At 52.0% G+C, this 24,021-nt stretch overlaps 1 protein-coding gene across 1 annotated transcript; it reads right to left on the bottom strand.

Annotated features, from left to right (window-relative positions):
• Positions 1-24,021, bottom strand: Ptch2 (patched 2). Its single transcript, XM_006993483.4, has 22 exons — positions 23,464-24,021; positions 22,862-23,054; positions 14,111-14,300; positions 13,954-14,023; positions 13,720-13,811; positions 12,956-13,151; positions 7,821-7,942; positions 7,535-7,682; positions 7,320-7,451; positions 7,076-7,231; positions 6,886-6,978; positions 6,215-6,340; positions 6,006-6,124; positions 5,550-5,898; positions 5,130-5,442; positions 4,896-5,038; positions 4,633-4,813; positions 4,239-4,519; positions 3,990-4,127; positions 1,186-1,328; positions 1,008-1,107; positions 1-774 (listed from the first exon to the last, which is right to left on the bottom strand). Exons 1-22 carry the CDS (start codon positions 23,533-23,535, stop codon positions 583-585), a joined length of 3,549 nt encoding a protein of 1,182 aa, XP_006993545.3. The 5' UTR covers positions 23,536-24,021; the 3' UTR covers positions 1-582.

Here is a 24,021-nt window from a genome sequence, read left to right as displayed (position 1 = left end):
GTCATTTGAAAGGAGTTTGTATAGAATATATTTTACTCTTTAAAAATAAAACTTTCAGCAGCAATAGCATCTATATACAAAAATAAACATCTTCGTATAAATAATTTATATGGCAGGAGGTGGGAAGAGGTACAGAAGGCCTCCTTAGGAGTCACCAAGCAGTGAAGGGCCAGGCCTGGGAGAGTGTGCTAAGCACCCCCAGGCTTGGTCCGCTGAGGTGACTGTGTGGGGCACGAGACCGGGCTGCACTGCAGCTAGAATGCGCCTTTCACCCCAACCTGGACACACAGACGTCCCCTGAGGCCTATGTGTTGGGACGCTCTCAGCCAAGCAGTAGCGGTTCTCTTGGGTGTAAGTGTGGGGTGGCCAAGTCAGGGGAGGAGGTGCAGAGAGCACCCCAGGGCCTTCCAGGGGTCCATCGTGCATCTCCCCCCCCCCATTGCTTCCCAGTGACGTCACGGGGGGGAGGTCTCTGCGATTCAGATGCTCTTTCACTCAGTGGCTAGACCCGGTCCTCCTCGGTGGCTAACCTCCAGTCCTGAGGTTGCCAGAGCTGGCAGCAGCCAGGGTGGCAGCGGGGGACTACGTGGTCTCCTCGGAGGCTGGCTGGATGTAGGCTCCAGGGAGTGGTGGTGGGTGGAGGGCCACAGTCATGGAGGTAGTCACTCTGGCAAAACTCTGGGGCAGGGTGGGGGGCATGCCCCACCTGGGCCCGCCTCCCCGTGGAGCTGCAGGGCTCAGGACCTGTGGGCTCTCCTTGTATATCTGTACCACCTGGAAGAGACCCCAGGCCCAGTGAGCCCCTTCATGGAGATCCCCACTACTGTGGACAGGCCGGGCTCCCGTCAGAGCTCACGATACGGGACTGCAAGGCCAGGTAGACCCTCTGCTCTGGGTCCTGAAAGGCTAAGGCCGGTCCCTCCGAAGGCCGAAGGCATTTGGTCTGTCCCTTCCCTTGCTTTACCACCCTGTCCCTTAGGGGAAGGACAGAGGGAGAGTTTGGTTACCTGTGGTGGGGGGCCCAGGATGGACAGCAGTACAGGCAGCAGCAGGAGCCCATGGAGCAGGCCCAGGAGGGTTAGCACTGTCAGCACCACGAAGAAGTACCTGTGGGGGGGGGGGGAGGGTCAGTGGCCAGGCCCGAGGCCAGGGTGGGTGGTCCCCTCCTCCTGAGCCCTCCTGTACCTTATAATGAAGTCAAAGTTGGAGCCAGCAAGCATGAGCAGACCCAGCAACGTGGAGACGGCCCCATCGGTCACAGGGGCAAAAGTTTGTTCCAGAGCGCAAGCAGCCCGCAGGTTCCGGCTCCCCTGGGTGGTCAGGAAGCCCTAGGGAGAGAGTCCTGGGGTTCTTCTTCTGCCAACCACAGCCAGCTCATCCAATGTCCCCATGGCTATTTATCCATTCCGGGGCGCACCCAGGTCTTCCCCTACAGAAGGCCAGGTGAACTAACTTCAGGGGAGTGTTCTGGAAGCATGGTTGTGTCCACTTTGGTAACATTAGAGGTGTCTGGCCGCACGGCAATGCCCAGGCAGGTGTCAATGGTGTTCGGTCTGTCAGCTTTCGTGCTATGATGGTAAGGTTATGTCACTTGCCAGAGTCTGAAACGAATACTACCTGGCCTTTTACAAAAAAAGTGTGCATGGGGCCAGCAAGATGGCCCAGTGGATACGGGTGCTTGCGGCCAAGTCTGATGATTTAAATTTAATTCCCAGGACCTACAAACTGGAAGTAGAGAACTAGATACTGTAACTGTCCTCTGAAGACCCCCTCCCTCAAAATTAAAAATATGCAATAAAAAAAGTGTGCCAACTCCTGGCCCAGGAGGATGGACAACATGGTGATGTACTTCTCAGGGTAGCTTTTTTGTTTGTTTTTGAGACAGGGTCTCACTATGTAGCCCTGGCTGTTCTGGAACTCGCTATATAGACAGATCTGTCTGCCTCTGTGTCCCAAGTGCTGGACACAGAGGTTTGTGCCGCCATGCTTGCCTTCAGGGTAGGTTTTTTTTTTTTTTCAAGACAGGGTTTCCCTGTGTATCGCTGGCTATCCTGGAACTCACTGTGTGAACCAGGCTGGCCTCGAACTTGTTACATAGCTGGGGATGAATTCTTCCGCCTCCACCAACCAAGTATGGGACTGTAGGTCTATCCCACCATGCCCTAGTCATATATTGCTTTTTTATTTGATTATTTGTTTATTTGTTTTAGACAAGGTCTTTCAGGTCATTATGTATACCAGGCTGCCCTTAAAATTGTGGTGATCCTGCTGTTTTTGACTCCTGAGTGCTTGGATAACAGACATGTACTATTACACCAGCTACTAGACTGTTCTTGGAATCTATTATTACGGGGCTGTCGGGAGAAGGATGCTGTGTGTGGAGACTCAGTGGTGTGCTGGTGCTTCAGCTGTCCGTGAATGCGAAGCTCGGGGAGTCCCGGGGCCTCTTTGGCTCTAGCACATTTGTTTAGAATCCCTCCTTCATACCCACATCGCTACCCATGCAATCTGAAGCCAGGCATGGTGCTGAACCCAGACACGGAGGAGGCAGAGGCAGGAGGATCAGGAGTTGAAGGTCATCCCCAGCCATATGGGTGGTAGGAGGTCAGCCTAAATGACATGAGACTGCCTCAGGGGAAATAATGCTTCTTATCCTCCCTCCTTCCATTCTGCCTGTACATCATTTCAAACAGGCCTTTGGTTTTTCTCACTACAGATGTGGCCCTCATTTGCTTATGTATTTACTGGCCATCTGGACTAATTAAGATGTCATTATTAAGGCTGGAGAGCAGCTCAATGATTGACAGCATTGCTGTTCTTGCAGAGGACCCGGGTTCCATTCCCAGCACCCACATGGCGTCTCACAACCATCTGTTACTCCAGTTACACCCGGGGATCCAACACCCTTTCTGATCTCTGTGGGCACCAGGCATGCACATGGTACACATATACATGTGGGCAAAACACTCATGTATATAAAAAAGAAAAGAAAAGGTTGTAAGTAGTACAGCAGTCAACACTTGATGAAAGAACTGGGCCCCGCGTGGTTTCGCACATCTGTATAACTGCATGCAGGAGGATTAGGAGTTCAAAGTCATTCTCAGCTACAGAGTTTGAGGCTAGCCTGGCCTACAGAGCTAGCTCCAGGACAGCCGAAGTTTATTATTGCATAATAAAACTTTGTCTCAAAACCAACAACAACCAAAAAGAGAACTCGAGGCCTGCCTCTGCCTCCCTAGTGCTGGGATTGAAGGCGTGCCCGCTGCCTCTGTCTACCGGAACAAGACGGAAGGACAAGTCCGCGGCACTGTGCCTGCCTCGGGCCCTGCCAATTCTTGTTGTTCTCATTGTTAGGCGGGGTCTTGTTATGCAACCTTGGCTGGCCTCCAATTCATAGATAAGGCTGGCCTCCAATTCACAGAGATCTGCTCACCTCTACCTCCTGAGCACTGCGATGATAAAAGGTGTGTAACCAGGGCTGGAGAGATGGCTCAGTGGTTAAGAGCACTGACTGCTCTTCCAGAGGACCTGGCTTTGATTCCCAACACCCACCTGGCAGCTCACAACTGTCTATAACTCTAGTTCCAGGGGATCTGACACCTTCACACCAATACACACAAAATGAATTTAAATAAATCATTATTTATTTATTTTTTTATTTATTTATTTATTTATTTATTTATTTATTTATTTATTTATTTTAGTTTCTCAAGACAGGGTTTCTCTGTGTACCTGCCATGGCTGTCCTGGAACTCGCTTTGTAGACCAGGATGGCCTAGAACTCATGGAGATTTGCCTGCCTGCCTCTGCCTCCCAAGAGCTGGGATTATAGGCATGTGCCACCACCGCCTGGTTAAAAAATAATAATAAATGTGTGCAACTTCTATGCCCAGTTTAACTGTTTAGATAGTTCTTAGTACACAGAGGTGATCTCACCATTTTTGTTAAATACTGATCGGCTGACCTTTCCTCCCAGGGCCTATGCTTACCAGAGCCACGTGAACTGTAAATTCAACACCAATGCCTACAGAGGCCACAAGGATCACCACAGGGATGGCACTCAGCTTGATGCCCAGGAATCCCATGATACCAAAGAGCTCCACAGTCATCATCGCCAGGACCAGCACCTGTGGAGGGCAGGCCTTACCCAGGGCTCCTGGCAGGAGGAGCGCTGGGCTGGACAGGGCAGGGTGGGTGCCACTGGGGTCTCTCTCCCTCTCCACTCTGCAAATACTCACTATGAGGCCGGCTGTCCATGGATTGAGTAATAGCAGAGCACAGACCAGGAAGGTGCACACCAGCAAGATGCAGACCGCCAGCAGGAAGCAGCGCCGCAGCCCCAGATACTGCTCCCAGAAGAGGAACGGGGAGCCACTGGGATAGGCATGCACTCCTGCCTGGCCTGCCTCTGTGCATGCCGCCCGGGCCCCTTCGATGGCCTCTACGAAGTCTGCAGTCTTCTGGAGTCCATGCAACAGAAAGGGGAACTGGGCAAACTCCAGAGGCTGGGCTGCTGGGACTGTGGAGAGGACAGAGGAACGGAGGGCGGGTGAGGGACCGGTGGGGGGAGGTGGAAGGTCGGGGCCCGCGTGCCCGGGGACCAGGTTCTGGGTGAGCTCCCCCAGCACTCACTGCGAAGGTTCTCCCCGGTGACATCGTATTTGTCGTGCAGCCATTCGGGAGGTGGGGGGTAGAAGTTGGCCTGAGAGGCTGCTAGGCCCAGGGGGTCACTGCTCACCCACACAGTCAGCCCCATGTAGAAGAGTTCTGGCGGAATCAGTCCCTCCTTGTCCACCAGTTTCCTCGTGGTCAGCTGTGAAGGCAGAGAAGGCTCGAGGCCTGGGCCGTGCGGTCTGGAGCCCCCCAGTGCTCTGACCGGTCAGCCCACTCCTCACCTGGTTGAAATCCAGAGGCTCCTGGGCATTCCCGGTTTGGATGAGCAGTTTGTAAGCCAGGGCGCCATCTTCAGAGCCGTTGCGGTAAGAGTGGCGGGTAATGCGTCCGGCAGCCCAGTCCTGGTCAAAGGCCGCCTGGATACCTGGAGGTACACAGGATGGGCCGGGATGGGCCTACGGCTCTGAAGACTTGGCTCTGCAGCATCCCTAGGTGCAGGTCTCTTGGCCTCTCACCTTGTAGCCAGCTGCGGTAGTAGTGCAGCCAGGTGCGGGGCGCCTGGGTGGCGGGTGGCGGCAACACGGCCTTGAGGGAGCTGAAGCGCTGGTGCAGGTCCAAGAGGGCGCGTTGGGAGTGGGCGTAGTCAAAGCCACCCTGTGTCACCAAGGCCACCTCGTACAGGGAGAAGTACCTGAGCTGCGCGCTCAGGAAGGCATGCTCCTTGGTGCCCCGAGGTACCACATCTGTCAGGGCCAGCCCGTCTTGTACCAACGTGGCTCCATAGAGGCTCAGGCCCAAAAGTGCCCCAAAGAACGCCAGCACCAGGGCCTGCAGGGAAGCCGGGACTAAGCAGGAGGCCCAGGGCTGCCCTCCAGCCCTCCGCCCTCCTTGGAGCCAGACATGCCGAGTCGCCGTTCTGCCGCATCTGGACTAACCTTGGCTTGTGTCTGGAGCAGTAAGGGTGCGAGCCGATAGCGGGCAAAATGGGCAAGAGTCCAGTGGGCACAGAGCAGGGACTTGCAGGCTGCCTTCGGCCTTGTCCCCTCCTCCTGGCCTAGAAGGTCCCGTGTGGACCCTCCAGGGCTGTAGAGCTCAGGGCCCAGTGGGTCGGAAGGTGGGGCCATCAGGTGGGTTTGAGGAGGCAAGATGGTAACGACGTGCTGGCCGCTGGCTTCGCAGTGGGTAAAAGCTTGCACCGTGGCCGTCAGGTGGGCGACGCCCACTGGTACTGTTCCGTCCCCCAGCTCCTGGGGCAGGATCTGAATGACCTGAGCCGAGCAGGGGCTGGAAGAGTCAGAGGGGAGCAGATGAGTCATACGTTGAGGCGCAGGGGAGGGGACCGTCTAGGATGAGGCTGAGGAGGGAAAAGGGTGGGCACACGGGGCCAGCACCTAGAGAAGCAGCAGAGAACATCCAGGCGCTGGCGGTGGCGTCGGCGCAGGTCGAGGCTGAGAATGGCTGGGAAGACGAGCATCACGGCTGCAAAGTTGCAGCCGACCACTATGGCTGCCTGGGGAGACAGGAAGGGATGACGGCCGGATGAGGCATGCTCGGTGCTCCATGTCCACCCTACCCCACCTGCCCATCCATGAGGCCTCACCTGGAGGGAGAAAGCCCGCAGTGCAGGAATGGGGACCAGGACAGCCATGAAGAAAGCGACCATGTTGTTGATGGACGTGAGTGCGACACTGGTGCCCGTGCGCCTCAAGCATTCACCCGTGCGCTCCTGCCAGGACAGAGCAGGGACACACTCTCAGGTCACAGGGAGGGCTGTGGGACTTCAAGACAGTAGGGGAGGCTCAGAAACTTGGCAGAAATGGAATTCTGATGCCACAGCAGTCCACAGTTGTCAGGTACTGGGAATGGGCATGTGCTGTTCTAAGTCTGGAATGACATGGCTCATTCTGTGCCAACCCTCAGGGCATAAACACTGCTACTGTTACTCCCAGTTCTTTCTTTCTTTCTTTCTCTCTCTCTCTCTCTTAAACCATTTATTATGTATACAGTGTTCTGCCTGCATGCCAGAAGAGGGCACCAGATCTCATTACAGATGGTTGTGAGCCACCATGTGGTTGCTGGGAATTGAACTCTGGAAAAGAAGTCAGTGTTCTTAACCTCTGAGCCATCTCTCCAGCCCCTAATCCCATTTCTATATGGGAGATGAACGCACAAGAAGGTTAATGAGCCAATCAGACAAGATTACTCAAACCAAGAGGCTCTTAGCCACTTTGATAACTTCAGATGGACCCAGGCTGCTGGATGTGTCCTTACTGGGAGAGGGGTGTCAGGTGGGGCCTTTGTGAAGGCATGAGCCAGCAGGAATATGTCATCCACGCCGATGCCCAGAGCCAAAAAGGGCAGGACCTGGAGGGGCAGAGGGGGGAAATCAATCATCTGGAGGAACCAGGTAGCCGGGAGGGCATCCCCCCCCCCCCAAGGCTGACCCCCGGTCCTGGTGTACCTGAGTAGTAGCAGCATTGAAAGTGATGCCAAGCAGGGCACAAAGCCCAAGGCCTGAGGCCACTGCCAGGGCCACCAGCAACACTCCGGCGAGACCTACGGCGCCCTGGGACTGGGCACAGTCCCACCGTAGCATGGTCACACAGGCATAGGCCAGCTGTGGGGACAGGACACAATCTCAGGCAGGGATTTCCAGGGTGGAAACCCGCGGGAGGGGAGGCAAGGTTGCTAGATGCAGGACCCACCATGAGCAGATAGCCTCCCACCACACGGGGGGCACTGACTTCAGAGAACTCGAGCAGGATATCGTCCAGGCTGGTGGAGGAGAAGGCGTGGATCTGCTGGGATGCATTGGCAGGCAGAGCCTCCTGGGCTAGCTGCAGAGACAGGGTGAGTGTGCGCGGACAGGAGGAAGGCACGGCCTCAGAGAGAACTCTTCTTCCTCTCTACCCACACTGACCTGCACAAAGCGCCTCTGCCAGGTCTGCAGCACTGTGCTGGCCTGCTCCTCACTCCAGCCGATGTCGTGGGTCTGGTAGTCGCCCCGGAAGTGCTCATACAGCTGGCGGGGACTCATCAGCAGGAAGGTGCTCTGCAAGGCTTCTGCCCTGGTTTGGGGGTACAGGAGTGGGAGTCAGAGCTGGCCTCAGCAGTCAGTGTGGGTTTGTGGGGTGCTTTCTCCAGAGCTGCCTAGACTACAGTGTGGATTCCCAGGTCCCCTCACCAAGTCCCAGGGGAGGCCCGACCTCAGCAGCTGTCCTTGGAGATCTCTGGCTGTGCCTCCCAGCAGCAGTTCCTCTTGCCAATGCATGAACTTGTGGGAGAAGCCATGGCAGCCCCCACTCAGCTCTCGAGCCACATTGGGAGCCTAGAGGGGAACAGAAAGAGGTTTCTAAGTCTTTAGATTTTTTTTGTTTGTTTTTCTTTTTTCTTTTCTTTCTTTCTTTCTTTCTTTTTTTTTTTTTTTAGAGATTTATTTATTTATTATGTATACAGTGCTCTATCTGCAGACCAGAAGAGGGCACCAGATCTCATTACGGATGGTTGTGAGCCACCGTGTGGTTGCTGGGAACTGAACTCAGGACCTCTGGAAGAACAAGTAGTGCTCTTAACTGCTGAGCCATCTCTCCAGCCCCACTTTTTTTTTTTTTTTTTCAAGACAGGGTTTCTTTGTGTGACTTTGGAGCCTGTCCTGGATCTCACTCTGTAGACCAGGCTGGACTCGAACTCACAGAGATCTGCCTGGCTCTGCCTCCCGAGTGCTGAGATTAAAGGCATGTGCCACTGCTGACTGACAAGTCTTTAGAATTTTAAAAGTTATATTATTTATGCATGTGTGTGAACATGCAAGCATGTCATGGCAATGTATGCAGAGGTCAGAGGTCAGAGGATAGCTTCTGAAAATTGCTTTTCTCTTTCCATCATGTGGGTCTTGGGAATCAAACTTGGGTCATCAGCCTCGGTGACAAGTGCCTTTACCTGCTGAGCCATCTCAGCAGCCCTGAGAGGGTATGAAATACTTAGAGCTCTAGGTGGCCAGGGATGATGCTCAGTGGTAGAGCGCTTGCCTAGCTAGCATGGACAAGGCTCTGGATTCAATCACCATTACTACCACATACAACAAAGGAGAGGTAGTAGTGTGATCCAGCCCAGCATGGTGATATACATCTGTAATCCCAGCAGTCAGGATGTGTGTGTGTGTGTGTGTGTGTGTGTGTACACCTAAAACTGGATGAAGTTCTGGGCTTGCACCTCTAGGACCCATGCGTGACACAGGATTCAGTGGGCCTGACTCCTTTACTGCGTGCACCTCTGATCTCTCTGTTTCTGCCTCTGGAGTGCGGGGCGTTACAGGCATGAGCCATCATGTCCTCTTTTATGAGTTTTATGTGGTGCTGGGGATTGAAACCAGTGCTTCAGGCATGCTACGCAAGCACTCTGCCAACAGAGCTACGCTCTTGGCCCTGACTCTTTTGTTCTTGGTTTCCTTGTATAATCTATCTCTGTTGTTATTAGTAGTAGTATTTTTTTGGGGGGGAGGGGTTCGAGACAGGGTTTCTTTCTTGTATAATATTAGAGGGACCAGCCTTAATATACATCCCAGGGGCTCAGGAGAGAGAACTACTAACGGCGAGGACTATTTTCAGGAGATAGAATCTGAGCACACGGAGCTGTATAGTCCACTTGCTTTAATTCCTCTGGCATAACATCCTTTATACACAGCTTCAGTTCTGTTCTCATGTCTAGCTCCTTTCTTGCCTGATTTTTCTGTTTATTTACTGTTCCCTCTTAAGTTCTATCTTAATTCTCTCATCTTAACTCTGCCTCATCTAGGTCCTTTTCACCTTGTTCTTACCCAGCTAGTACTTCCCCATCTGGCTCTTCCTCATCTTCCATCTTGTTCCTCTAGTACTCTTTTCTAGCCCTTCAATCTAGTTCTTTCCCACCTCAGTTTGTTCCTTGCAAGTTCTTACCCGTCTAGTTCTTCCATACTTTTTTCTCTTCTCTGTCCCCTGTGCCCTGGAATTCCTGGTATATAAAGCCAGGCTTCCAGGGTCAAACGGAGGGGTGATAAGAATCACATTGAGAGGCAATAACCATTAATTATCATTTGCAACCCCAAAGGGAAGTGACCAATGGAGAAATGAAATAACTAAAGGCTGAATTCGGGTAATATCTAAGAAGAGTGAATCTTATGTGCTCCACTATAGTCTTAAACGTGATTGGTAGAAAATGTTAAAAATCTATAAGTTGCTAGGTCAATGGGAGAAAATAAAACTGTCTTCTTTTTTCCTGTGGCTCCTATCTGTCCAAGCTATCTACCGTTTTTTCTGCAGGGTGGGGGAAAGTGTGCTCAGTCGCTAGGCAACCTGTGTACAGCTAGATGCCTCTGGTGATAGTTAAAGGGAGATCTGGAACCAGAGGTAAGATTTGGGAAAGGCCGAAGTAAGGCTTAATTGGCACATCCGCCAGGCCTTCTCAAACAGGTAGCCTGGATGCTTAAGTCTGTTCTTAGAGAGTACAGAGGTATCTCTGATAAGGTACTTTCCTCTATCTGGTGATGGACCTGGCCAGATGTTGCCAATGATGATAATTACAGGGAGGCTTGAACTAGGGTTCTGGCTGAGCACAGCTGTCAGTGCAGAAGGTTATCTGACTATTCCTAGAAGTGGTTAGGTAAGGAGTTAGAGGTCCATAAAGTTAGTAAGGCTGTAAGAAAGGAGGGTCCGAGCTAAATTGTATAAAGCTATTACTTAACGTCCACCTGACCTAGGTGGTGTCTCCTTGTGGAATTTACCTTAAATCAGGAGACTTGCATGTGGACTGTTATTACTGCTAGTCCCTGAAAGTGGCCAAGGGAGATATCTGATTCCAGAGAGCGCCTTTCCTGAGGCTGTTCTCCAAATACCTGGAATGTGCATGTCCAGAGAGTGATCAGTTCACACTGTTAGCTTTTCTTAGGGAAAAGTCAATTGGGAAAAACTATGAAGGCACACATGATTTTTATAACAGAAGACAGCTGATATATAACAAGCCAAGTAACACCAAAAAACTCCTTGGGATTTGGCTTCCTCTGGAGGAATTCCCTGATTCCTCCAGGTAGTGACTTTGCCATAACCAGCTGAGTTCTTCTGATATATTCCTACGGCCTGCAGCATTTCTCTGTGTACCTTTGGAGCCTATCGTGGAACTCGCTCTGTAGACCAGGCTGGCCTTGAACTCACAGAGATCCACTTGCCTCTGCCTCCCGACTGCTGGGATTAAGTGTGTACCACCACCGCCAGGCTTTAGTAGTAGTACTTTTGAGACAGTGTCTCACTGTGTTGCCCTGGATAGCCCTTGAAATCAAGAAAGCCACCTGCCTCTGCCTCCGGAGTGCTGGGATCAAAGGTGTGTGTCCCACGCCTAGCTCCGTCCGGTCTACTTTGATAAGGTCTGGCCCTGAGTTAAGAGAAGGACAGGCAGCTCCTAACGGTGGCCACGGTCACACCCCCAGCACTTAAGAGGCAGAGGAGGGAGGTCCACTGTGAGTTGAGACGGCCTGGCTGCAGAGAGAGACTTGATCTGGGGAAAAGCCCACAAGGAAGAGAAGGTGGGTGGAAAGCGACTCGGGTGTGGTGGCACACATCTGTGACCCTGGCACTTGGAAAGTCGAGGTTGGAGGATCATGAGTTCAAGGCCATCCTAAACTACACAGTGAGCTGGAGGCCAACCCGAGCTACAGGGAACTCTGACGAAGCTGTGTACAGCAGCTGAACACCTAGTGTCTTGGTGCTGGAGAGGCAGACACAGGGGGACTGCCGGAAGTCTGAGCTGACTCGATCCACATGGCAAGTTTTAGGCCACTCAGGGCTGTATAGAAAGACCCCACTGCAAAAACCTGAAACGAGGGCTGGAGAGGGGTTCAGCAGGCTACGAGCACTCCCCCTACTTTTCCAGAGGATCAGAGTTCGGTTCCCAGCAGCCACACTCAACATCTCACATCTACCTGCAACCCCAGCTCATGGGGATCTGACACCCTCTTCTGGCTTCCAGAGGAACCCCATATATGTATATTGCCTCCCCAAATAAACCTTAAAAAACAAAGTAAGACTAAAAGCAGGGTGTAGTCTTTAATCCTAGCACTTGGGAGACAGAGGCAGGTGTTGGATAATCTTTTTGTTCACTGTGAAGACATGTCACTCTGGTTGGTTTTAAAAAAAGCTGGGGGCTGGAGAGATGGCTCCGTGGTTAAGAACACTGTCTGTTCTTCCAGAGGTCCTGAGTTCAACTCCCAGCAACCACATGGTGGCTCACGATCATCTCTAGTGGGATCTGATGCCCTCTTCTGGCATAAAGTTGTACATGCAGATAAAGCACTCACATACATAAATAAATAATAAAAATCTTAAAAAAATAATAATAATAAAAAAAGGCTGAACAGTCAATAGCTAGGCAGGGTTTCTGGGCAGATTGGATGCTGGGAAGAAGAAAGGCAGAGTCACCAGCCAGATGAGAGATAACCAGGATGGGCATAATGGAGATGAGGTAATGAGCACATGGAAGAATGCAGACTAAAAAATATGGGTTAATGTAATTATAAGAGCTAGTTAGAAACAGGTCTGAGCTAAGGCCAAGATTTCATAATTAATACTAAATCTCCATGTCATTATTGGGGAGCAGACAGTCCTGACGAAAAATCCGCCTACAGGCAGGTGGGTCTCTGTGTGTGGGTCTCTACACAGAATATTCCAGGCCAGCCAGGGCTGTATAGTGAGACCCTGTCTTACCCCCCCAAAAAAATTCTGTCTTACCCCTGCCCCCCAAAAACAAATAAACCACACAATAACAAAGAAAAAAAGAATAAAACAAAATACTAAAAAACAAAATAAAAAGGAGAGGGGCGGAGAGCTGGCTCAGAGGTTAAGAACACTCGCTGCTCTTCCAAGAGACCAAGTTTGGTTCCCAGCACCCAGGTCAGGTAGCTCACAACTGTCTGCAACTCCAGGTCCAGAGGATCCAACACTTTTGGTCTCCTTGGGTACCTACACTCACATGTACTTAGTACCCACATTCAGGCACACACACCTACAGAAGAGGTAGGAGAGGAAGAGGAGGGGAGGGAAGAAGGGGAGGAAGAGGGAAGGGGGGGGAGGAGGAGAAGGCGTAGTTAGCGGTGGTGGCAATTTTTGTGCTACTTGAGGGTTCTTGAGAGGTGAATGAGAATAGAACGTGTGTGTGTGTGTGTGTGTGTGTGTGTGTGTGTGTGTGTGTGTGTATGTGTGTGTGTGTGTTTCCAGAAAACGGAGGTGGGCAGAACACCTCTCAGAACATAGAAACGCACAGCGAAGAAAGAAGGTTGGGAAACTGTCTGTTCTCAGGAGACCTGGCAGGAACCCACCTGCCTGCTGTGATAGTTGGGGGCACTGGGAGGGCAGTGCTGGTCATCAGGGTCCAGACAAGGTCGCCCCACGTAGGCCTGGCCCACCTGTGCTTTCTCTAGCAGCTCCCGGAAGCCTTCCAGAGAGGCGAAGGGGCCCAGCTCCTCTAGCAGCTGCTGGGGATCCAGGTTGGTCCACTGGATATCAGGACGGCCCCTGGGGGAAGCCGGCGGTCAGTGAAGGTCAGAAATCAGTGCCTGCCCCCGACTGCTGCTGTGGGCCCCTGCTTCACTTCAAGGACCTCTTCCACGAGGAGAGTGGGCAAGGCTTGGGTTGCCTCTGCTACCAAGCTGCTGCGGTGAGCTCTGGCCACTAAAGGGCTGAGACAGACCTTGGAACGTATGTGACTGATGTGTGGACAGGTCCAGAAAAGCCTTACTAGTCTACACTAAGTTGACCTTTGGTTCTAACCTATGTCCAGACATGCAACCGCATCTAACAGGCTTTCTTTTTAGTCCAAGCAACAATTCAGTTGACAGTCAGCTTCCCCGAGGAGGAAAGTCTCTAGAGATCTTTGCCTGAGGGTCTGTGTTCTGTCTAAAGCAGAACACAGCGGTGAGGAGAGGCAGGTGGAGAGCCTTGGGCAGCCCAGGCTGCTCCTGTTGGCAAGGCTCTCACCATCCTTTTCATTCATGGCCCCCACACATCTCCCTTCTGTGTGCGGGGTGGGGGTAAGTCCCTGGCGGGAGATGAAACGGGGCTCCAGGGGCTGGGCAGCACTCACGGCAAGTAAGCAGAGCCTCCTTGGAGTTTGGCTCCCTCCCAGAAGCAGTCAAGCGGGGTGAGGATCACACATGGAAACAGCTTCTCAATCATCTGCCAAGGACACCCCAGGTGACATTAGTCCCGCCCCTAGGATGCCCTCTGCAATCCTCCCAACATCCCCACCCCCAGTGGAGTCCCTGAGCCTTCCCACAGTGCCTCTGCCCAGCACTTGGGAACAGTCTGGGGGACTCACCCGCTCAATCATTCCATTTTCAATAAGCGGAACGCCTGACTTGTAGCAGATTTTGTTCAGATCCCAGGACCTGCAACAGCCAGGGCACAGGGGACCGGTAGAAGATCTTCCACAGCATGCATCGTGCCCAGCCTCCCAGGGGCTCAGCCAGACTTACTTCCCATAAAGTGACACTTGTACTTTACTGGCTGTGAGGGCTGCCTGGAGGTGCAGGCCCAGGGCCTCGGGGGTGAGGACGCTTCCCCCCTCCTGACGTGCGGTCTGAATCAGCATCTGAGAGGTGTAGGCAGCTTCCTCCCCCAGTTTCTCCTTGGTGTAATGCAGCTCCCGGCTCACCCGGCTGTCCACTGCCAGAGCAAAGAGAAAGGCTGGGGGGAAGGGCCCAGGTGGGCCAGAGCTCTGGGAAATGGGGTCCCCAAATCTCTGAGGGCTCCCAGGCCAGGAAATGCTGTGGAAGGGTCTCTGCCTTCTCCTTGGTGGGCTTACTGCCCAGACGGACAGCCCCTGTCCCAGCAATCTTCTGCCCCTTCTGCCTCTCTTCTTAGTCTGCATGCAGTTTTTTGGGACGCGGAGAAGCCACAGCTGCAGGACTCTATGGTGGTCTGGAGTTTCAGCATGACCCAGACTGGTGGGGTTCAAAGCAAAGGCTTGAAGATTTGAGTAGATGTAACTCAATGGTAGAGTGCCCGCACAGGATGTGCATGGCCCTGGGTTCAAAAGGGAAATATCAGTGTGGGCTGGGCTCTCAGGGTTATAGGAACAGCCAGGTAAGGTGCCCTCAGCCCCACTCTGCTTAGCTGGGCAGGATGAGGAGGCCCACAGGGGCCTGTGAGGAGGAGAGGCTGCTTCTAGTGAGGGGCACAGGGCGGTGACGGCAGCATCTGGTAACGACGGACCCTGCAGCCCATGGGCAAAGGGGGAGAGTCAGTCTCCAGTGTCACACTTCAAGATGGGCCCTGGCTCCCGTGCCTGCAGAGGTGAAATCAGGGAGGGCCAGAGGCCCAGACCCCATTCCTGGGCCTCACTGAGAGCCACGCCTGCCTTGGCTTTCTCAATCCCAGCATCCCTCAAGTTTTACATTATGCTACCCATGGAGTTACGTTGTACAAGTGGGACTTGAGAAAGGAAGGGATATTTTTGTTGCCTTCCTGTCCCGTCTGTGTCCCCCCCACCCATCCCCCACACTAGGAAGGGACATTTTGAGGGCGATATGACCTATGATTTGGAGGAGGGTGAGGGCCACAGCAGGGCACTGTGGATTTGGTCTGTTCTCAGGCTCAGTTTGGCTTCTACTTGCCTGGAGGCCTTTCTGGCTGGCCACTGTCACCCTCAGGAACCCACCTTCACCTGCTCCCTGCTTTTGTTTTTACCTCTCACTCTGTGGCCCTGGCTGGTCTAGAACTCACCGCGTAGCCAGGATGGCCTCAAACTTGGGAGAGTCCTCCTACCTCTACTTCCCAAGTGCTGAGATGAAAAGTGTAGGTCACCACTCCCAGTAGCCAATCTCTTTTTCAAGACCACAGGCTCTCCTCACTCACCCAGATTTCTACGCATGCTCAATCCCTTATGCCATCCATCCCTCATGAATAGTTGAGTATGGCCACACTGCTTTGTATACAGTGTTCTGCCTTCATGTATGCCTGCAGGCCAGAAGAGGGCACCAGAGCTTGCCGGGAACTGAACTCAGGACCCCTGGAAGAGCAGCCACTGCTCTTAACCTCTTAACCTCTGAGCCACCTCTCCAGCCCCTGGCCACTGCTTTTCTATCCAGGCCATTCACTCTTCTTCCCCACCCACTGCTGCCCCCAGTCTACAGCGCAGTATTCACTCCACCAGGCTTAGGTTAGTGGTGCCACACGGGGGGAAGGAGGACAGGACAGGGAGAAAGACCCCTGTAAGTGAGGACACGGAGGCCGGGGAGAAGGAAGAAGCTGGGGGAGACGTGGTAAGAAAGCAGGGAGAGAACACAGACAACTTAAAATTCATGAGCAAGACTAAAGAATCCTCCCGATAAAATGCAAACAGAAAAGACAAACGTCGGCTGACAACCGAGAACAGATATCAGGGCAGAGAGAACACACTGTCCATGGGAGAAGGCAGTGGTGGGTCCGGGGATAAGAACAAAGCTCTCTTCAGGCCTGACCCCAGGCCCGGCTTCTGATACGCCGTGTCTTTTTTTTTTTTTTTTTTTTTTTTAAGATCTGCTTATTATGTATACAGTGTTCTGCCTGGATTTATGCCTGCAGGCCAGAAGAGGGCACTTGAATGCATTACAGATGGTTATGAGCCACCATGTGGTTTCTGGGAATTGAACTCAGGACCTCTGGAAGAGCAGAGGTCTCTGAGCCATCTCTCCAGCCCTGATACTTCGTGTCTTGACAAATTACTCTCTCTCAGCCTCAATTCTCACCTTTATTTATTTATTTTAAAATACTGAAAAAGATTTTTTTTAGGTTTATTTATTTTATGTGCACAAATGTTTTGTCTGCATTATGTATATGCAACAGGTGCCTGTCTGGGGCCCTCAGAGGTCAGATCCTCTGGAACTGGAGTTACAGATGGTTTGAGCCACCACATGGGTGCTGGGAATTGAACCTGGATCTTCTGTAAGAGCAGCCAGTGCTCTTAACCACCAAGCCATCTCTCCAGCCCAGTTTGCTCATGTTAAATAAGGCTGGGTGTGGAGGCTCCCCCCTGCAAGTCCAGCACTTCAAAAGCTGAGGCAGGAGGTTGGTGTTGAATGTCATGGGCTCAGCCTGGCTACACAGTGAGCCAAGCAACCAACCAACCAACCAACCAACCAAACAAACAACCAAACAACCAACCAACCAACCAACCAAACAACCAAACAACCAACCAAACAACCAAACAGACAGACAAACAAACAAACAAACAACCAAACAACCAAACAAACAACCAATCAACCAAACAACAAAAGAGGCAGAGAGTGCCACCTTGGTAGTGTTAGAATACAGGCACACCAAAGACCTAGGGATGATGACTGCACCCCAGAGGGACAGACATGGAATTGTAGGCAGTAGTTGCTGGAAGAGAAATGACATGACAGAAAACGGAGGTGCAACCAGGGAGAGAAATGACTGCGGACGGCTGGGAAAGCAGCAGGAAAGCGGGACAACAGAAAATCAGTGCATCTGCTAGGCTGGTTCCTTTACAACGGGGATATAACTGGCTAGCCAGTGTACACTCTCCCCTAACTCTAATGGCACATGCCAGGCAAGGGCTCTGTCCTTAGGTACAGCCCCCTAATCCACTACTCTTTTTTTGGAGAGAAGGACTCATGTAGCCCAGGATGGCCCTGAACTTGCTATGTTGCTATGATGACTGGGAACTAATAATCTTCCTGCCTCCTACAGAGATAAACAGGCCTGGTTATATGCAGTGCTGGGAACCGACCAGGGCTTTCCGAGAGCTGGAAATGCGCTCTACCAACTGAACTAGACTTCAGCTCTGCACCCTGCCAAGCCTTTTGTTTTTTGCAATGGGGCCTCAGGTAGTCCAAGCTGGCCTCAAATTTTCTATGTAGCCAAGGCCAGTACTTAAGCACCTGAGGAAGGACTGCTGAGTTCAAGGCTAACTTGAACTACTGTGTAAGATCCCGTTTGAATAGCTAAATAGCAATGAATTACTATCTACTAAATCAACAAATGTTTAAAACGGACAGCATTGCTGGATTATAGAGGTTCACCATGGAGTGTAATTTGGTATATTATTTCATATTAATGTTCACAAGCACTAGTCCAAAAATTTTGTTTGTAAGGGCCTAAGGGCTATTGTGGGGACTCAAGTCTTGTGATCGAGACAGGAACCTCGGATGACCTGAATCTAGTGCTGTGCACTATTAAAGGTTTGGGGTTTTGATACTGCTAAGAGAGAGCTAGAGGGCTGGACAGTAGCTCAGCAGTTAAGAGCACTTGCTGTTCTTTCAGAGGACCCGGGTTCAATTCCCAGCGCCTACATGGCAGCTTACAGCTGTCTGTAACTGCAGCTTCAGGGGATCTGATACCTTCTGGCCTCTGAAGGCACTTGGCATACATGTAGACAAACACCCATGCACATAAAAAAAAAAACCCAAATAAATAAAAGAGTGAGCCAGGGAAGAGCCATAACAAAGCTGAAGAAGTGACTGGATCAGACAGCGGAGGGCCTGGAGTGTGTGTGTGTGGGGCTCACAGAAGAGCCCAGCCCCTGCAGGATTTGGTAGGAGGCCAGGACAGGAGGCCCCAAGCCGGGACAGGACTCACTTGGCCAGATTTCTGTGTACCCCAGGGGGCGATGTGGAGGCAGATTGGAAGGCAAGGCTGATTCATTTCCTTAGCTTCTTGGCTAGATGACTGATTTTACTAGGTATCATCAAAAAGGCCACTGATTAAGGATGCCTGGATTTCTCTCTAGCACCACAGGGCAAAAATACGTTTTCTGAGGTGCCAATCACAGAATCACATTGTATTTTGCTAACTGAAGGATTTACCAGTAATATAAATAAATAAATAAATAAATATATATATATATATATATATGCCTGTGTGCATGCCTGTGCATGTGCGTGTGTGTGCGCGCGCGCGCGCGCGCGCGTGTGTGTGTGTGTGTGTGTGTGTGTGTGTGTGTGTGTGTGTGTGTGTACCTCTGTGTGTGTGTGTGCCTGTGCATGATGTGTGAAGGCCAGAGGTTAATATCCTGGTGTCCTCTTCTATCACTCTCCATTTTTTGAGACAGCTTCTCTTGCTGAACCTGGATCTCACATTTTTGCTCTATCACTGGTCAATGAGGCCTAGGATCCACAGAGTCTGCTCTGCCACCCCAGTGCTGGAGTTATGGAGGTGTGCCCCAGGGCCTTCACACAGGTGTTGGGAATTGGAAGCCAGAGGCACAGGCTTGTATAGATAGCACTTTGTCCACCGAGACACCTCCCCAGTCCTGACACCTAGAGACACCATTTCAATAAACTGCCAAGGCTGGTCTTAAACTCACTCTGTAGCTCAGGAAGTCCTCAAACTATCTCAGACAACCAAGTAACTGAGATTATTGGCCTGTGCAAACAGGTCCAGCCTTCATCACTTTAAAGAGATGCGGAAGTGGGGAGATCACTCAGCTTGCCAACCTTTGACCCCCAGGACTACATATAACTGAGTATGGTGGCACACATCTGTACTATCAGCACAAAAAGGCTGGGCGGTGGTGGTGCATGCCTTTAATCCCAGCACTTGGGAGGCACAGGTAGGCGGATCTCTGTGAGTTCAAGGCCAGCCTGGTCTACAGAGTGAGTTCCAGGACAAGCTCCAAAACTACACAGAGAAACCCTGTCTCGAAAATAAAAAAAAATAAAAAAAATAAAAAGAAGGGCACAAAAGCAGGAGAATCAAGCTTATCCCCCAGTAAGAAGAAGTTCATGGCCAGCCTGGACTACAGGAGACAGGATCTGCCTATGTATCCCTGGCTGGCTCTCAACATACTCCTGCCTCTGCTTCTACACATGTCCAGAAATGACATTAGCTTCCTTGTTTTTTCCTCCTCTTACTCCTCCATCATCATCATTTGGCCCAGGCTGGCCTTGAACTCACTATGTAGCTGAGGCTAGCCTCGAACTACTGATCCTCCTGCTTCTACCTCCCTGGTGCTGGGATTGTATGTGTCACCATGTCCAGGAGCAGGAGCTTCTTGGGATAAGCCCGAGGACAGGTCTGATGTGCTGAAGACAGCGGAGAAAAAAAGAACCTGGGTCCTGGCTGATGTCTGCCAGACTAATCACCCGGAATTCTCTATTGCCAAATCTCCTGTTACAAGAATAAAACCTCAGCCTCCTTCCTTCCTGTCCTACGGACCCCCTTCTCTCTTTCATGTGGCTACATTGACTCCTAATGATATAATTAGTGTGTTTTTCGGAAGATTGAAAAGGTCTTAACTCTGGCACCATCACGGGGGTGGGAAGGAAGGGTTAGTTGTGTAAGACATTGAAAGGGAGGGGGGACCAGTAATGAGTGAGAACTGAGACCAGCTCCTAGGTATTTAGCTTTGAGCTGCTGCTGGCTCCACCAACAGGTGCGTGATCACCTCCTGCCCTCACATCCACTGGCTGGCTGCTCCTATCTTCCAGTCAGGCTCCATGCTATCATTTGTTATTTTTTGAGTGCGTGTGTGCAGGTGTGCATGCCTGTGTCCACATGAAGAAGGCAGAAGAGGATCAGGAGTCTGTCTCCTCCAAGCTGGTTTTTTTTTTTTTTTTTTTTTTTGGCTAGGCCTGAAGCCAGCAAATCCCAGAGACCCTCCATCCCTCTGATGCTGGGGGTTACGGGTGTGTGTGTGACACTCAGTTTGTCACATGAGTGCTGGGATCTGAACTCTGGTCCTCAAGATTGCACAGCAAATGCTCTTAGCTACCAAGACCTCTTTCTATTCCCTCCACGTTATTTTTTCCAGACAAGGTATCTGCCTGAGCCTGCGGTTCATGGTTTCAGGGAGACTAGGTGGCAGTCCCAGAATCTGCCTGTCCCGCTCACCCACTGCTGGGGTTATAGGCGTGCACTGCCATGTCTGGCTTTTCCGTGGATGCTGGGGATGTGAACTTGGGTTCTCAGGCTTGCACAGGAAGCATTTTCCTCATCAACTTGTCTTCCCAGTCCCATAACTATCTACTTTTGAGCCCCTTCGTTTTAAATTGACCAAGGTAGTGGTGTTTGATCCCTAGCCACTGCCTACCCCCCCCAAAAAAAAAATTCAGGAAACTCTGCTAACTGAGGTTCTGCTCCCCCTACTTCTGTCCTAGCAAAACCAGAAACAAGAAAGTCTCTTCGCCTCTCAACTTGATCAGCTCCTCATTGGGAAGGGCATTAAATGAGGAGACTCAACTACAGAGCTACAGAGAAAAGATCATGTCAGGGTCACTGCTAAGACAGTGATCCTACTAATCTGAACACAAAGGAGGATCCCAAGGTCAAGGTCACCTGCCTGACCCGGGGAGGCCGCAGCCCCTAAAGCCTAGGAGTCAGCTACCATCTTACTCCTAACAACAGCAGGACCTGGCAGGGACGAGCCCCGCCTTTGATGGAGGGCGGGAGGGAGATGAGCCAATGTGGATGTTCAAGCAGTGTTTAATTGGGGAAGATCTGTGGAAGGCAGAAAGAGGAAGGGAAGGGAGGGAGACTCACTTTATTGTGGCAGGATATTCAAAAGTCATTTGGGACCACCCAGGCAGCAGCGGTTTGTGTGGGCGCACGCATATATGCGTGTATGCACATGTGTGTCCTGATGCTGGGGGCAGGCTGGCAGGCAGGAAGAAACATCTGCTGTGGACCCTAGGGCTGTCTTAAGAGTGTGAATGCTTAAGAGTCTGCAGAGGGCTGGCTGGGGGGAGGGTGGAGATGGGGTGTGGGAGCCCAAGACGCAGGAAGGCTCCAAGAAACATCTGCTCTGTATCCTAGGACTTGCCAGCATTTGAAATAACTCAAGGGTGTGAGACTGCGACCTGGGACCTGCCTTGGGTGTGGGCCAGGGCTGGGGAGGTCTGGGGAGGCCACAAATGCAGATTTTCCCAGGGAGAACAAGAGTAAGCCCTGACTTTCTCAAACCGCCGCCACATGAAACCGGGCATCGGGGAAGAACAGAGGCATGCTGAAATTATTAATTGCTTAATGCTTCCATTGGGAGGTGGGGATTTGATCTCATTTGACCCTGCCTTAGAGTGCAGTCCAGGCTACATCTCCACTACATGGCTGCAGGCGCCTGGGTGCCTGAGATTTCTACCCAGAAGTCCAGACAGATGGTTTGATCAAGGGTTCCTATCCTCCCAGACCTAACTTTTCTTTTTCCTCTGGCTTGCCCCCTTCCCAGTGTCAGGGATCAAACTTAGCTAGGGTCTTGGGCATGCTAGACAAGCAGTCTGCCACCAGCTACATGCCTAGAGATCTTCCTTCTGGCTGTCCCTTTGTCTCTGTCTCTCTGAGACAGGCCATTGTTGAATTCCTAGACTGAAAGCAATTCTCTTGCCTCAACCCCTTGAGTAGCTAGAATGGCAGTCCTCACTTCCAGTTTCCTGGTCTCCCCCTGCCTTCTCTTACACAACGTGACTACACTCTGCTCTGTTTTGTATGGAACTTATCCCAGCGCACACTTTACTTTCTTTGGCTACTGAAAAAAGTGAGTCTTGTTCCATTTCTTTTTTTTTTTTTTTTTTTTTTTTGGTTTTTCGAGACAGGGTTTCTCTGTGTAGCTTTGCGCCTTTCCTGGAGCTCACTTGGTAGCCCAGGCTGGCCTCGAACTCACAGAGATCCGCCTGGCTCTGCCTCCCGAGTGCTGGGATTAAAGGCGTGCGCCACCAACGCCCGGCTTGTTCCATTTCTTAAACTCTGATGTACAATGAAAAAAGAAAAAGGCTCACCAGTGCTGGTAGCACACACCTTCAATCCCAGCTCTGGGGAGGCAGAGGGAGGTGGATCTCTGGATCTTTGAGGCCAGCCTGGTCTACAGATTAAGTTCCAGGACAGCCAAGGCCACACAAAGAAACCCTGTCTCACAACAAAACAAAATAGGCTAGCTATAAATGCGAAATGAACACACATACATAGTCAAAGATAAATATTCTGTAAGCTTATTCATAGGGTGCTACCATCTAGAGGTGTCCATTTATGGGTGAGAGAGGTATGAGTGAGACTGAGGATACAGCTTGATGGTAGAGATGTGCCTGCATAATGCCCTGGGCTCCATTCACGGCACTGAGGGAGATTAGGGGAGAGGTGGGCATTCTCCAACATGCCCAGACACACAGGCTCCGATCGGGAGATGCCCTTCCAGATCCTTGACCAGGCAGGCCCGCTGGGGCTCAGTGGCCAGCTCCTCATCCTGACTTTTGTCATGAGCGCCACATAGCAAAGCAGCTATGGTCAGTGTAACTCACCTTCTACCCAAAGCTGCTCCAAGTCCGTCTCAATTACGGCCACTCGGAGACCCAGTGCCAGAGCCCCAAAGGCTACCAGTCCCAGGAAGAGTACTTTGCCACAGTGTCTCTGGATCCTGCACCCCAGGGAGAAGAGTAGGCCTTGGAAGTAAGCACGAAGCCAGAGAGGGACCTGCAGGCTTCCAGCTAGGATCTGAGACGGAAAGAGAAGGGTCAGCCAGGTGTCACAATGCAGAATCCTTCCCTTCTCTCTCTCTGTCAAGTCCTGGTTTCCTGACTTCTGGATGCAGGGCAGGAAGCAGCTACGGATATGATAGATAGAGGCTTCAAACTGAAGATTTAACTCTCTTCCTCTGTGCCTTCTCTACAAGCACACCCGAGAATGCCCATTTTTTGAGCGTTATGAGCCATGCACGCACACTAGCTGTCAGTTGGGCACAGAGGCGAACCCAGTAGATGGTACGAAATAAGCTAACACATCACTTGATAGCTCTAACTTGTCTTCACAGATCCAGTAATACTTGACTTGTAAACATCACACACCCCGCAGAAGTTCAAGTGACAGACACAACCCCGCTTCTTCTAGCTTCTCTTTTACTCACCTGAGGTGCTGCGGACCGAGCTGTAGGTGTGTAGCTTGGAGGCAGCTCTCCAAGGGACAGCGGCCGAACCATGCTGGTGAGGATGGGGGGGCGCGAACGCCCCCAACCTGCGTTATCTGAGCGCGGCCATAGGCTAGCTCGGCCCCTTGTGCCGTCTGGCTTCGGCTGGGGATGCCTAGGGGTCGCGGACGTGCGGTCGCGGGTGGGACGCGGGTGCAGACGCACAGGAGCAGCCTGGGGCGGCGGTGCGGGGTGGTGCAGGCCCGCGGCGCTAAGTCCCGCTGGATCTGTGGGCCGTGGTCCAGAGTGGGCTCCGCGTGTGGGTGGAACCGGCTGGCTGAGAAGCACCTCACAGCTCAAGGTGGCGACTGCCGGTCTCGGAAAGCAGCAGGAGTCTCAGAAAAAGGAGCGGGCCGGGGTGACGCCCTCCCATTGGCTGAGGGGGCCGCAAATTACCCGCAGCCCGGCTGCCGGATCCGTTGCTAGGTGACGGCGCCGCAGGGGGCGGGGCAGGAGACCACCCAGGCAGGGCCACCCCTTGCCTCGCCTCCCTAGCTC

This window comes from Peromyscus maniculatus, chromosome 2, assembly GCF_049852395.1.
Source record: "Peromyscus maniculatus bairdii isolate BWxNUB_F1_BW_parent chromosome 2, HU_Pman_BW_mat_3.1, whole genome shotgun sequence".
Taxonomy (NCBI): Eukaryota; Metazoa; Chordata; class Mammalia; order Rodentia; family Cricetidae; genus Peromyscus; species Peromyscus maniculatus.
This window is presented reverse-complemented; position numbering and strand designations above follow the sequence as displayed.

Excerpts from the sequence above, each read along its gene's own strand:
- Ptch2 (XM_006993483.4), bottom strand. The coding sequence starts at position 23,535 with ATGGTTCGGCCGCTGTCCCTTGGAGAGCTGCCTCCAAGCTACACACCT. Across the intron at positions 4,520-4,632 it reads CACCGGGGAGAACCTTCGCA|TCCCAGCAGCCCAGCCTCTG; the intron begins GTGAGTGCTGGG and ends TCCTCTCCACAG. Across the intron at positions 1,108-1,185 it reads AACTTTGACTTCATTATAAG|GTACTTCTTCGTGGTGCTGA; the intron begins GTACAGGAGGGC and ends CCCCCCCCACAG.